The 14769-nt window shown below is 32.5% G+C and overlaps 1 protein-coding gene across 1 annotated transcript in view; it reads left to right on the top strand.

Annotated features, from left to right (window-relative positions):
• Positions 1-13689, top strand: part of LOC123536596 (uncharacterized) — a 51845-nt gene extending 38156 nt beyond the window's left edge. Inside the window, exons 3-7 of the mRNA XM_045319919.2 lie at positions 498-616; positions 2346-2438; positions 2669-2824; positions 9551-9640; positions 13241-13689. Of these exons, the coding sequence (XP_045175854.1) occupies positions 504-616; positions 2346-2438; positions 2669-2824; positions 9551-9640; positions 13241-13379 (591 nt within the window). The 5' untranslated portion in view covers positions 498-503 and the 3' untranslated portion in view covers positions 13380-13689. The remainder of the gene's footprint in view (positions 1-497; positions 617-2345; positions 2439-2668; positions 2825-9550; positions 9641-13240) is intronic.
• The last annotated feature ends 1080 nt before the right edge of the window (positions 13690-14769 follow it).

The raw sequence follows: 14769 nt of genomic DNA, 5'->3' as shown, positions 1-14769 counted from the left end.
ATGTTCATCCATGCTAATTGTTTCAAACAAACGTATAATTATTAAACTCTTTTTTTTCTTTCATTTAATTTTAGAATGAAAACCACATTTCATTCGTCTTACCAATTGTAGATACAAGTACAATTTTAGCCTATTTTTTGTCTATTGAAGCTCTATCTTAGACTTAGAGTAAACTTACCCATTTGATATAAAAAAATTTCTAGCTTATGAATATTGAAATTTAAGACTAAATACCATAACTTATAAATTGATATTTGTCATGATATAAAGGTCCATCTGGCTAAAGTTAATGAAAGTTTATTCTATCAGGTTCGTGTTTTGACACATTTTCTAAACGTTTAGAGGTTTAGGTCTCCTTTTATAGGTAATTTTCGTCGATATAATGCATTGAAACTAACAATATTGAGACGTAAAAACTATGAACATAATTGCACAGAAAAACCTACCATTGCAAGATGGTTCTTTTCATCGACACAATTCATTTATTTTAACTTCAGGAGAAGATGTTATACAGACAATGTGCAGGGACCACTTTGGCTTTTTACTTTATATACATGTTTTCACGGCGTGTTGCGGCAGATATACCAAGTACGGACGACATGAATTCCAATATTCAGTAAGTAACTTTCCTCAATCCTTTCATTTTGTTTGTATTGTTAACAATTAAAGAAGTTCTGCATATTTGATATTGCAGAAATAATATTTTCTAAAAAGCAAGAGACAAAAATAGAGAAACACTGCAATATTCATATATAGTCAATCATGCAAGTTAATGTTGTGTTGACATTTAATGTACCTACAGTCAGACAAGACATTATTCCATATTTAGTATCAAAGTAATACAGTATTATGCGAATATTCCAAGTGAATATCATTGTTTTAATCTTTCTGTGTTATTTTTACTAGTCAGTCAGGGCGTATTTTGTCTCAACTTTTACTAGTCAGCTACAGCCTGCAAATATCCAGTTCAGTGTCAGTATTGTCTTTAAGAATGTCTATATTTGATCATTAATATTTCATGTCTCTCTATGTCATGCCATCAGTAACAAGAACCACAATAGAAATAAGGGTTTTAATGTGTATTCTTGTGTTGCCCTTGGTAATGAGGTGCATGATATGGTCCATTACTCATGTCTGTGTATTTAATCTTTAAATAATGCAACATTATTTGTTATTGTAACTATGAATGCACTTCGTACCAAATAAATCTATCTATCAATACTAGACACCGATAATCCTGATTCCCTTCCTGTGTGAAAAGGGTATAACTACTGAGAATGAAGGGTTCACCTACCAGCCAGCTTGCGAAAAGATCGATGGTTCTATCGACGTACCCGGGTCTGGACTAGAATGATGTCCAGAGAGACACTGGATTACGGTGTAGCCAACCCACCGGCTATAATATCCTGTCTCATTTAATATATAAATTGTTGTGTTCAAATTTTATCACTTATTAAGATAATCATTCACATGTTGTAGTCGTACCTAAATGCAAAGGAAAACAAAATGTTAATGTAGAGTTTCAAATAACTGGTCTCATGTACAAACAACCGCAAAATGCGCTTACATTTTCGCTTATGACAAAAACAATGTTGGAGTGAAAACTGCAATATGACAAAAATAGTGTCAGTTAAGAGTTTTAATCAAACCAAACACAGCATTGCTGAAGAGCAATACTGATCACACAAACGTGAAAATTGTTCCACACAAAAATACAGCTTTACAAGCCAAAATTGTGGTCGTAAAGTCTGAATTGGGGACCACACAAACCTGTACTAGACATGGCCCGGATCGCCTTGAAACCGTTAAAACCTATATGTATTTTGACATTTTGTACACTATTTGACAGTTTGAATGAATAATATTGTTTTGATATCAGTTACAATATATTGCCTTTCTTTACAGGTTAGCAAACATGTTAAAGCCCAGTATTTCAAAAGATTTATGACACTTTAAGTACTGTTTGTATAGTGTCCGCGAATCAAGCGTTAAATGTCTTCTTAATCAGAACTATACATATTTACATAGAATGTATTCCCGTGCGATCAGTTATCAGTATATTCTTCTAGTGTCACGTATTTTTATATGTTTAGGTATCTTTCGTCTTTCACTTAATTTTACCTTCAGAGGAATAGATGAAAAGTGATTTCTTAATCCGCTAGAAGTAAAAACAATTTATCACGCTGACAATATCAGCTGCACGCAAATATTTCCACGACACAAAATGCATCTAAACTTAATCGGTTCAAACGTCATTCTGCAGTAAATCTTAAGACATTTATGTCGGTTTCTGGACAAATGTTACGATTGTTCCATTACAAATTGGCAAATTATTTATATTACAGGTTTCTAGAAGGAATGAACACACGACCCAATAGCGGCTTGTCCGAATTACGAGAAACAATTTCCAGTTTAGATGATTACTTAGCCAATTATCAGTGAGTTTTTTTTTAAACTTAACCACATTATGTCAGTGCAATTGCTTTTATGTCAATACATAAAATTTTGGTCAGTATTTCACATGTATTGTTATAATGTTTATATTATCGTTCATTTTGATTTATATACGTTTTAATAGTGTTGAAAAAATATTTATGTATATCTACTTTTTGCCATTTCTCATAAGGTGTATGGAGAATTTTTAAAAAAAAAAAAATCAATGTTTTAGGAAGCGTACGTGTCAGTTTGGTTTAAACAGTCATCATTGTAAACTATCAGCATTGGATAGCATTATGGGTGCTTCGAATTGGCTGAACAGTGGTCACAGTCCTGGAAAGCGTTCAAAGCCCATTACCGATCCACAGCTCCTCGACAAATATTCAAAGTAAGTTTACAAATTGACAATAACCTACGTCCTGATTGGAGTAATTAGTTGTGTTTAGATAATTCAATATCTGTAGATCGTAAACACAATATTTATAGCAAATATTAATAAAAACATAAAAACGCAGAAATGATGTAGTAATTATTTTGTAATAAATGTTGCGGTTAGAACTCCGGGAAACCAGCGCAGACAAGTCCTAATATACACACTTTTAATAAACAAGAAATATCTTTAAAAATGATGGTCGGCGAATTGTAATAAGGAAAGAAGTTTATGAATTTTTCATCTAACATTCATCTTACATCTAACATTTTTCAAATTGCAAAACTAAACACCGCACTTTAACAATTTGAATGGTTCTCATTTAATTTTTCGCAAAGGTTTCGTAGGGTTGCAATTTTGTTTCTTTTATCCTTAGACGAATAATTACAGCAGTAGTTTGATGAAGATTCATGAAGCGGTTCATGAGAAGAGGTCATTAAACGTGTTTATATTTTTAGTTAATTGGTCCCTATCCCCCTTTGTAACAAAGTAGCAGGAGACCTTACAATATTGTTACTCATCGAGTTTGATAAAAATCCATTACATTTTAGTGGTTAATGCGAAGGAAGGCATATCTACTTTTAGCTATAGTGGTCCCTAATAGGGCCCAAGTTCATGTATGAATAAATTTGGAAGAGGACCTTATAATGATGCTCTAGACCAAGTATGACAAAGATCCACAAAGCTGTTCATGAGACGCTGTATAAAGGCATTTCTAGTTTTAGCTCTAGCAGCCCCTAAAAGGGGTCAAATGTCCCAGCTGAACAAAGTTGGCTGCGGGCCTAATAAAGATGCTACAAATCAAGTTTGATTAGAATACATGAGAAAAAATCAATTAAAGGATTCTTTTATTTATTATTTTCATTTATTTCTACTGATCCCGCTTTAACAAATGCATATTCGCTATTCATGAATCTTTGGACAATGACGTCACACCTATAAAAAAGTGAAGGTCAAGCAAAAGATACAATTATTTCAATATTTCTGTTTCATAAGCAATGTTTGACCGTAGTCATATCACATAGATAAACTGTATGCAGCGTACCTTCATTTCAGTGTAATGAGATTCATTCATTATATAGCATATATATAATAAAACAGATTTCAACTGAGTTCAATATTTGCATACCATACTAAAGAAAAATATTCATATATAATAAATCAGTTAAATAATTTACAAAAAATATATCAAAGCAAACACGTACTCATTTTAATATGCAATCTGAATAAGTCACAAAAGCAAGAAACCTTTTCATATACAGACGACAACTGTAACAAGGAAAATCTTTTAAAAAGCACTTCTCTACATAAAAAGACTCTTATCACACCCTTATTCATGTGATACGCAGACCGTATTCAGCTCTTTCTTTAATTTGTTTGTTTGTTTGTTTTGGGTTTAACACCATTTTTCAACAGTATTTCAGTTATGTAACGGCGGGCAGTTAACCTAACCAGTTTTCCTGGATTCTGTACCAGTACAAACCTGTTCTCCGCAAGTAACTGCCAACTTCCCCACATGAATCAGAGGTGGAGGACTAATGATGTCAGACACAATGTCGTTTATCAAATAGTCACGGAGAACATACGCCCCGCCCGAGGATCGAACTCACGACCCCGCGATCCGTAGACCAACGCTCTTACCTACTGAGCTAAGCGGGCGGACTTCTTTAATTTGATATATGTTGGTATTTGAACAGGTTTTTATCATATTTATTAAACTTACTTATCATTTTGAGATATATCAATATTCTTGCTAAATATACTGGGCCAAAGTTAGCTTAAAAAACTGTTAACAGCGTCGTTTAGGATAAACGCTTTGTCTACATTTCACTCAGTGTAGCACATTCAACAGATTGAAAGAAATTGACACTCTCGTCCAATCAGGCAGAGTGTTGCATAAATCTTCCATTTTGATAAATTATATGTAATGCGTTATCAAGTAGTTTGATTTGCAAACTGAATTCACGTTGCATAGGTAACGAAAACGAATTTAGACGGCGTAGCCGAAAAACACCCGCAAGTGACACTAGCTTTCCTGGTTTTGATCAAGAAATATGTCTGTGAGTTATTTATATTTTTCTCAGTCAATTTTGTGAAAAAAGAGGCGTTTTGTCGAATGAAATTTTGGCTATGGTGGTCGCTTTTATATAAGACTGGTACATGTAACATGTGTTCCAATCAAGACTTTGTCTGTGAAATAAATGAATTACATTTAAAAATTCAATATGAAATTTATAGAATTTTTAGTTGAAATCCTAAACTGCCATACATGTCACTTTTGAACAATCAAGTCATCTATTTTGACTAAGAATGTTGGTGAAATTCCAGACATATGACAGTTGTCACGTGATCCATATTACTGGTCAACGCCACCGGGCAGTTTAAATCGGTATAATGTACTCACCAAGCCTCCTTGAAACAAGAATAGTTATCTGTTTGTGGCAATATCATCTGAATCTCCTGGTATCAGTACAGTATAAGCGTATCACTGTTGACTCACCATCATGGTTTTGGTAAAATTACAAATTGATTGATTTACTTTCGTATTCGGTCTAAAACTGTCGCCAGATGTTATAGTTGCTACAGCTTAAAAACATGAGATATACGGATGGATCAGAATGTGACGAAACCTTATTCACTGGGACAAAACTGCCCTTTTTGTTAAACATATATTATACCCAAATTCCATGTATTATGAAAGAACAAATACTTCGCAAAATAAATATATTTGTGCGCATAAGCAGTATTTCATGTTAGGCTAAAAATAAGATACTCTTATAGAATTCTAAGTAAATAAGGTATGGAATAATAAAACCACTAAAACTGGTATTCTGTAAACAAACGACAGTTGCTAAATGTAATTTTAAATCGGATTTCAGCTCTATATACACTGTCAAAGTAAAAAAGAACGAATGTTTCTCATTGCAGAGTTGGTGCAGCCGTTCTGCGCCTGCGCGGAATTATTATCCATTGGAGCACACGGCAAAATTACTCATTTTTTTGCATGTCCGCACGCATTTAGAGTATCAAATGCATAATATACTGACTAGAGGTTAGGGTTAGTATCACCATGGTTACAAAATATATACATTTAAAATATTTTCTTTCAAATTTAGTTAATCCTTTATATACCGGAGTCTGTAATATATCACAGGTGCACCAACTCTGTATTTAGTCACAGCCAAAAACAAATGATGAAGATTTCCTTCATCTCAAGCTGATATCTATTGATAAAATAATTTGAAGCACAATTTCAATGCAATAAATCTACACACTAAAAGTGGAATATTTTGATAAACGTCATATACTTTTCAATACTCGAAGGTGATAAAAACGTTTACTCAGCTAAATTTCTCAACGATCTGTAAACCTTGAAGACGAAATTTAGGTTAATATTATTAATGATATTACCTTGTGTTTATGAAACACTGATATAACTGGTTTACATGTCTATTGACCATACTAATTTGTAGCAATGTATGCATATTAACTACGGGATTAAATGGTTAACTGCAAGAACAGTTAATAAAAGAAAACCAGAGATAAACTTCATTAAAATGCCATTTGTATGTGAATATTGTTTAAGTTGGAGACGCATGCGTTTAATGGATTAATAAGGTGAATTATGTACCGATACGCTTTGACACACCAAATGCATGATAACAGTCCTCAGATAACAGTTTCTGTTGTTCCACATTCTCTGCATTTTTTTTTCAATTTCCGTGTTATTATAAAAATCAGTATATTGAAATAAAAATGGGATTAGAAATGAATAATATCAGAAATGTTGAAAACTAAACTTTGAAGTTTTCCCAAGCCATATGAGAATATGAAAGTAAAATACATTACATTTTGAAATGTTATTGTAATTTTCTTGAAAGCCATTAGTAAAAAGGTCCATGAATAAAATGTCTAGCTGCCGTGAATACATTATACGGTAAAACACGTCTGTAATTGTCAATCCTTTTAAACATTTGATACACTTATAAACGTACATTTGTAAATTAAAATGTGGCCGCCTAGTTTGCAAATATTGCAAAGATTTACAATGACAGAAATAATACCGTACATGTTTTAAGCTTCCTCCTGCACAAGGTTCTTCGTACATTTCTAAACAAGTATCCTACTGGAGAAATTTATTTTTTGTCGAAACGTGTAAACATGTGGCTATTTTCTATTCGCACGTTTTAAAGTTGAAATTAAAATTCTTAAAAATAAAGATATAACCGCTTAAGTAGCACACAAGGAAAATATTGAAGTACAAACATGTTAAGGTTTACAAAACAAGAAGGACTTGATCATTGTAGATCACTTAACTCTGATTTAACACACAGAAACTAGCCCCACCAACTTGCGGAATGATGATATAAACAGTAACCCAAGGGTTAGTTGTTTTCAATTGTTTTTTTTCTTTTTTGCTTTTTTGTTGTTGTTGTTTTTTTTAAGAATATGTGAGAAACATAAAAATGCGATTAGTTTATACATTTGTATTTTGTTTTGAAATAGTAATGTAAATACAACTTTGTGAATCAATGATTGTAGTTTGCTGTTACTTAGACGTGTTATTATTTAAAATGTTTTTATAAAGTACTTTGAATGATACTATCAGAAGAGTTGCGTTGGGAGATTAATTGATTGTAGAGTAGAGTATTTCATTTTAGTTCCCTTCAGCATGGAGCAACAGATCAACATATATTATAAAAGAATTGTCATAATGAGAAGAAAAACACGTTCGTGAGCTCTTAGGACGTCATGCAGTATATGGGCTTTTTATAAATACTTGAAACAGACATATAATGATGACGAAAATTGATAATAAACAACCATTTCAGGAGGCATTCGTTATTTTGTCCGACATGTGCGGCATTTATGAGTTTTCTATTAAGGGATTTTTTGACAGTTGGGCAGATTTAGAGCTTTAATTCTCTCAAGTTCAACAAAAGACAATTTCATTGACTATGACATAGAAACCGTATGAAAGACATTTTAATGGATAATAAAGTTACATTTGACAACTTAATACATTCTATGTTTTCCACGTATTCCAAAAGTGTAAAATTGTCTTTTTTTACACAATTATTTTTGTACATTATTTGTTTCAGACTTTATTCAAAATGAAACGAAAAATTACAAATAATAGATTACTGACGTCAAAATAGCGTGCTAACTTTAGTAGAAATTAAAACAGAACAGCTGAGCCAAAAATTAAGCGTACTCCTTGACATATAAATCGGTTTTTTTAAATGAAATGTAATTTGCTGAATTGATACAGCATCTTAATGTTGATATTTTGAAGATATCCAATGGCAGTCTTTCACTTAAATAGTTTATATTTAGATATTTACGAAAAATGTAGAAAATCCTTATCAAATATATTTAACTTATCTAAAGATATGAATTAATTGTACATGTTGAACTGCATTCATGATTAAATATCATGCAGTAACAGTCGATTGTTTAAAAAAACTTCCAGTTTTTTAGTAGTAGTACACATTTATACTGTGGCCAACCATACATGTATACAGCATGTACTATGTTTAGCCTAATGCATTGTACTGTTAGAATACACATAAATGTGTTTAATTTACATTTACTATATTTAGTATTTGTCCATGTTTTTAAACATGAAATTTGGGTGTTGTATACCTTTAATAATTATTCAAACATTCTTCTGTTACAGACTTAATTCCTTTGTAATAGTTTTGTTTAAAGTTTTTGAGTTCAGATGCGCAGTAACTGAACCAGCTCGAGTTTTTTAATAACAAGCATCTGAACAATGAACCGTGGTAAGTTAGACGACAAACCACAATAAGGCCTTGACTGTTTTCATTCTTACATGGTCACTGAAATATTTAGATAAAAATTATGCTGGGTTTCATTTATCCGAGTAGTAACGAACCGAACGTCTTGCATCAATATGACGTCATAGTTGACGTCATAATGTTCTCTTACCGGTCAGCGCATCAACCGTTGTTTATCGCAGAATAAACAGAGCTTCAACTTCTTCTTTGTTTAACTGGTAGACAAATCAAGCCATGTTAGAAAGTTTTGTCATTTCCTTTTTTTTTTCTTTATTATAGTTTCACATGATAAGACGATAGAATGCCGAATTCCTCAGAAACATCAAACCTAGAAAAATATTAAAACAAGCATTACTTCAGATAATACAACAACACGACAAATTTCAATATGGTCATATTTGGACAACTTTTCTGTTAAAATGATATGTCCATTGTTGATTTTCAAGAAACACAAAGATTTGTCAAAACACTAAAGGTACGATAAGCGCGGATAAAATTTTCTTTTTTTCGTCATGGAAATTTATTCAGTTCATGTCAAGAAATTTGTAGTAGGGATATTGCTATTGTTTATACATGAAGGCGTATTTACACCCTCGGACGAGATTACTTTTACCGGGTCGCAAACGAACATAATAGGCATCAATTGTTTTTCTTATTAAATCAAAAAAACTGAACCCAATAAAAGAAGAACTGGAAGGCTACTTGAGAAATCGTTTTTTTTTTTCCAGTGGTTTGGTCTTGAAATAATTACGACGTCAAACTATTATGACATCAAAAATGTTATGACGTCACCACTGGATATCAATATGTAGGAAAAGAAGAAGAAAGAAATTCCTTCTTTATGCTAGATGCAATTATTAAAAATATATTAATACACTTTCAGAGTTTTAGAAGATGTCAGTCGAAAAAGGGAGAATTTAGCAGTTTTAAGAGGTATTTTAGAAGACGCTGAGAATCATGTTACATTTAAAAGGTAAGTGCTGCTGGATAAATTTGCTGGACAAATGTATCGCTGTCAATTCATAACAATATACAAAACTCGGTTACACGATTTCAAAGAGAAATGAAAACGACAGAAACTCTTGGAAACAACTGGAACGTTTCTATAAATACGACTCCGTTCATTGCATGAAATGCCCATTCCGGCGATAATTGCATTAATCTTTATGCGTCACAAGGGCAGTCCTTGAAACTCAAAATATGCGTTTATGTTTGAAGAACGTTTTAAGGCAATGTTTAAGCCAAAGTTGCCGTATACATTGTTTAGTGAGTTTTGTAATAATGCTAGTTTCCTCAAAATTTAAATTGATTGGCAATATAAGATATTTCTCGATAGTTTATTGATATGTCTGAAACTTTATTGTAAATGAATAATGGTTTCCTATATAAGGCACTGTTAAATACATTCTCGACAGTTATATTCAGATGCTTAAACAACACGATGTTATAGAAGGGTTTTAGCTGTTAATCAGGATATAAATGATCCACTCTTTTACAAACAGTGATGTGAATGAACCTTATTAAGTAATTGTATTTCATGTTGATTACGTTGGTTAGGTTAAACACCCGCTATGGGGCGAGCTATTTGATCGCCAATCCTCACTTGGCAGATTCTGAGCACGATATTCAGGTTTCAATCATATTCACAATTCACTTAAATGAATAGTCTTACGAAACATCAACGCTATTCATCCATTTGTTGAAACTGTCGATATTTCAAGGAAATGATTTGTGTCGCCGTTAAACGGCACAAAGTTTTGCAATGTCGTCCAAATGACGATAAAACACATGAAATTGGTCGTATTTTATCCTCTTATTAACCATATCAGGGTGATCTAGCCATCCCCTGGTGCCAGAGGACTCTGTAGACATCTGTTGCTACCGAACTTATTTGTGATCAAGGGAACGCATTTTTAATCAAAATGCAACGTCAGTGGATACCGACCTAAATACACCTTTAAGGTTCTTGAACAACTTTCTCATGAATGAATCATTATCTTTGAAGACGTTAATTCTTTATACTTTATTCCTGCCACTGTACAATTTGATATATGTATGACAAGATAGAACGCAATGCAAGTAAAAAAAACCCAGCAGACTCGGTTTAATTGTGTTTTTTTTTCCAGAGGTTATGGTAAGTGCAACCGTCATGCCCCTTAGCACCGGCTTAAAATGAACTCTTAAATGAATGAACATTGGATGAACTGTATGGTCCTAAAGCCATAGAAATAGTATCAATACAATGAAAGCACGTATAGTAAGATTATTTTAAAATGGCACGCATGTACTTTCTTATTAACTGGAGCATTCAGACGAAATAGAAACGGGAGATTCACTTTCCGAAGATTATCCGTAAAGGTCTTATATTTGTTAGCTGTCTTTATCCATTATTTTGTGGAAGACATTTTAAATTCAAAGAAAAGAAGGTCAACTAAACACTCATATTTGTTTACAGTTTGTATTTTATAGAAAACACAAATTATGTAGCAAGATATGTCCATAATAATACGTTTAAGACTCCAGGAAAATATATTCTTTTAAATGTATTCATCACGAAATTCTAATAACATTGTTTTCAAAAACAAAGTTAACAATTTACAAATTCAGAAGTGTGCAGGCCGGGCATACAGTATGACATATGATTGTTTTCTGCAGGACCGTATGCGACCTTTTCAACAAAATTCGTTTCTGTATGTGTTTCGCATATTGTGTTTTAAATCTAGTATCATTTACATTTGGTAAACACTCCGATTTTTGCGCCTTTGTCTCGTCTCTGTTAACTTTATTTGCTTTCCTATTTCAAACAATAAGAAATCATGCTGTATGCGGCGACTTATAAAGACATTAAGATTTTCGCGCCAGGTACATTATTTATTATTTAGATCCAAATTCATATTGAAAAATATGAGCAATAATTATTAGTTGATTGTATCAAATTAACATATTTGTGTGTATAAATAGTACACCTAGTAAATGTATAGCTAAGCTCAGTATTAAGCTACACTACTACTAAAATATATTTTCAGTTTGATATATAAGGAACGGTGAGAAAACGAATCTACCACGCCAAACGGTGTGGTTATAAGAAATTCCTTATCCTTAGTTTGAGAAAAGCCAAAAAAAAAAAAAAACTCAGTAAAAAGTCGCTTCGTACAAAATTTGTCCCGCTGGTGGTCTCAATGTCCTGTCCTCAACTCGTTTTGTGCCTATTTGCTAACATTTTGCCTTAAAGAACCTTACTTAACGTCATTGCGCATTGTACATGAGACATTTTGACAAACAGCCGCAGAGGACTTTCATGTAACAATTTCCTTTGGCTAGCTCATCCTCAACTGTATTTCTACAACATTGTGTTTTCCATCTGTTGCTTCGTTGCAAAATGAGTATTAGCTTTCAGACAAAACATATAGTGCACTTATACACTAATATATCATATTAAACGCCGGTTAATTGCTACGCTTAGGAATAGATAGGTTAATATCAGGATACAGGTTGGAATAGGTGAATTGCGATATAATCCTTTTGCCATTTGTTGAATCAATTTGTCTGCCTTTGGAGTGTTTCTTGATATTGCAAGATAACTCATCAATTTCACAATCTCTTTACTCGAGTCACATCACATTTGATAAATTAGTAGAACGATGTGTTTGTTGTATACTTATTCCCAAAGTTGTGAACACTGATTAAATTGACAAATGTCACTGGTAAACAGTTTATATCACTAAACAAAATTAATTTCGTTAAGTCTTGTATGCAAAGAATTATTTTTAAGACAGCTAACTGTCCTATTCTTCAACTTAAACAATTCATCTGTTTGTTTTAAACTGTCAAATAGAAAAGTAAAATAGTAAATAAACATTTTTTACATGTAATTTCATATTCGTTAATTTGTGAACTGATTTGACATTTCTGTTCATGATTTCGCCACATTAGAAAATATTTTACAATGAGACACGTTACATCGTTAACAAAATTAATTTCTAATAACATCTTAAGTGTTGTTTTTTTTTTTTTTTTTTTTTTTTTTTTTTTCAAAAGTATCCTTTGTGGTCTACTACATAGCAAAGTTCTCTGAAAGTTCTGAAAAATTAAAAGAATGACGGGTCATCGAAATCCATGACTTTTGATTAAAATATTTCACACAAAAATATGGCGTTTCCGAGCTTTAAAAGTATATAAAATCTTAATTTAACGATGCCTTCTTGGTAAAAATTTTAGTGCTTGATCTATTTTAAAGCATTGCGCCTCGAAACTGGTGACATTTCCAAAAAAAGAAGGAAAAGATATTACCTGTTAAAATTGTCTTTAAATGAAGGTCTTTAAATATTCAGTAAATATGCAGTAACTGACCATAAAACAATATTCTTGTTTTCCTTTTATATGAAATACTTTGAATAAACGTATGCAAAATGACTTATTGCTCGAATGTCGCTTCTGCTTCTCTCAACAAAGCAAGCCCGAAGAGAAACTTAAGGATAAAATAAAATGTATAATATCTTTATATAATCTTAAATTTAAAAAAGGTTGTACGAACATTGTAAAAGTACATAATCATCTCACTTGTTTATTTCAGGACTGGATCATGTATGTTTAATCTGGGTGGTCGTTGTGCTACAGAACTTGCATCTGCTATAGCGGATCAGTACTATTATCTCAATGGACCAAACAGCCCTGGTAAACGGAAAAGGAGATCTATATTTCCAATAGCATAACTGAGGGGCACGCGTCCGAAAAATCAGTTATATAGTGGGAAATTCTTATTAATGCGTTGATACTTTCTTCATTCATTCCTCATCTTCAATCCTGATGTGATCTTACCTCTTGAACAATTTGATTGAACAATATTAAGTATACAACAGGACAGTACAAGTTCAGTGATAATGCCTGGAAGTAACCATAATACTTTTAGAAATACGGCTTTAGAACTTGAAATTGATATCTTTTCCGTTTTATTATCGAAGAAACTCCATAGAAATTGTTAGCGATTTGTTAACTAAACAATAAAATCTGCATAGTGACTTACACACGTTTCTTTTTTATTTGTTGAACACAGTATCCATACATTTGTTAAAGTTTGCATTCTTGTAACAGTTAGCTGTTCTCTCACTAACTAATAGTTTAGTTCACTCCAGTCCTCTTTTGTCGTATTCTTTCAAAACTGATTCATCGACAATATATTTGCTTATATTGAATATGTTAAGTGCACAATATAAAGGCGTTAACTGAAACCTGCGTTTACAATTTTGTAAAAACGATCTATGTGACTATATAGATTATTTTTCAGTATACTTAATAACCTTTTAAAAACGGGGATTTTGATCAAAAATATTTCATTTCAAATACATGATCATGCATATATGCTCAATAATTATGATGTCATTGTTTGGAGTTCCGATGCGACAAAATTATTTCACTTGGGCACAGGATTATTATCTACATCGTAAGCGATATCCACCCGATATTTGCCTGTAAGCTGTAGTTTTTGTTCAGCGCGCCGCTATGGCGTTTGACGTTTTGACGTTATAATTGTGACGTACTAACAGTGACTTTGTTCCATATACTTACACGACCCGATTAATTTCCCTGTCAAATAAAGAATACTGAAACTGTGTTATTATGCAACACATGCACTGTTATATGTAGATTCCTGATCAGCTCGACTTCGTGCGCACCTAATCATAATATTATGGAGTCTATAGCTAGCTTCCGGGTCAAATCGACCTCTTACAGACCTAATCTTAATACTGTGGAGACTATAGTTAGATTCCGGGTCAGCTAGACTTCATGCACACCTTATCATAATTTGGGTAGTCCGTAACTATAGATTCCTAGTGAGCTCGACTTCGTGCAAATGGATAGTCTATAACTGTAGATTCTGGGTCAGCTCGACCCCATGCAGACTTAGTCACTACTTGTCTGATCTCATATATATTTGATTGCATGAATCTAGTGGAGTCATTTCTATAAGAAATTCAGGTAGAATATCACGCAATCAAACATTATACTATCACACTTGGTTGACTGAATCTGTTCTTCAGAAGTTATGAAATGCAAACAACCTTGCGACCATAAATAATCATGGCACTGAGTCCAAGAACATGG

This window comes from Mercenaria mercenaria, chromosome 17, assembly GCF_021730395.1.
Source record: "Mercenaria mercenaria strain notata chromosome 17, MADL_Memer_1, whole genome shotgun sequence".
NCBI classification, from domain to species: Eukaryota; Metazoa; Mollusca; class Bivalvia; order Venerida; family Veneridae; genus Mercenaria; species Mercenaria mercenaria.
This window is presented reverse-complemented; position numbering and strand designations above follow the sequence as displayed.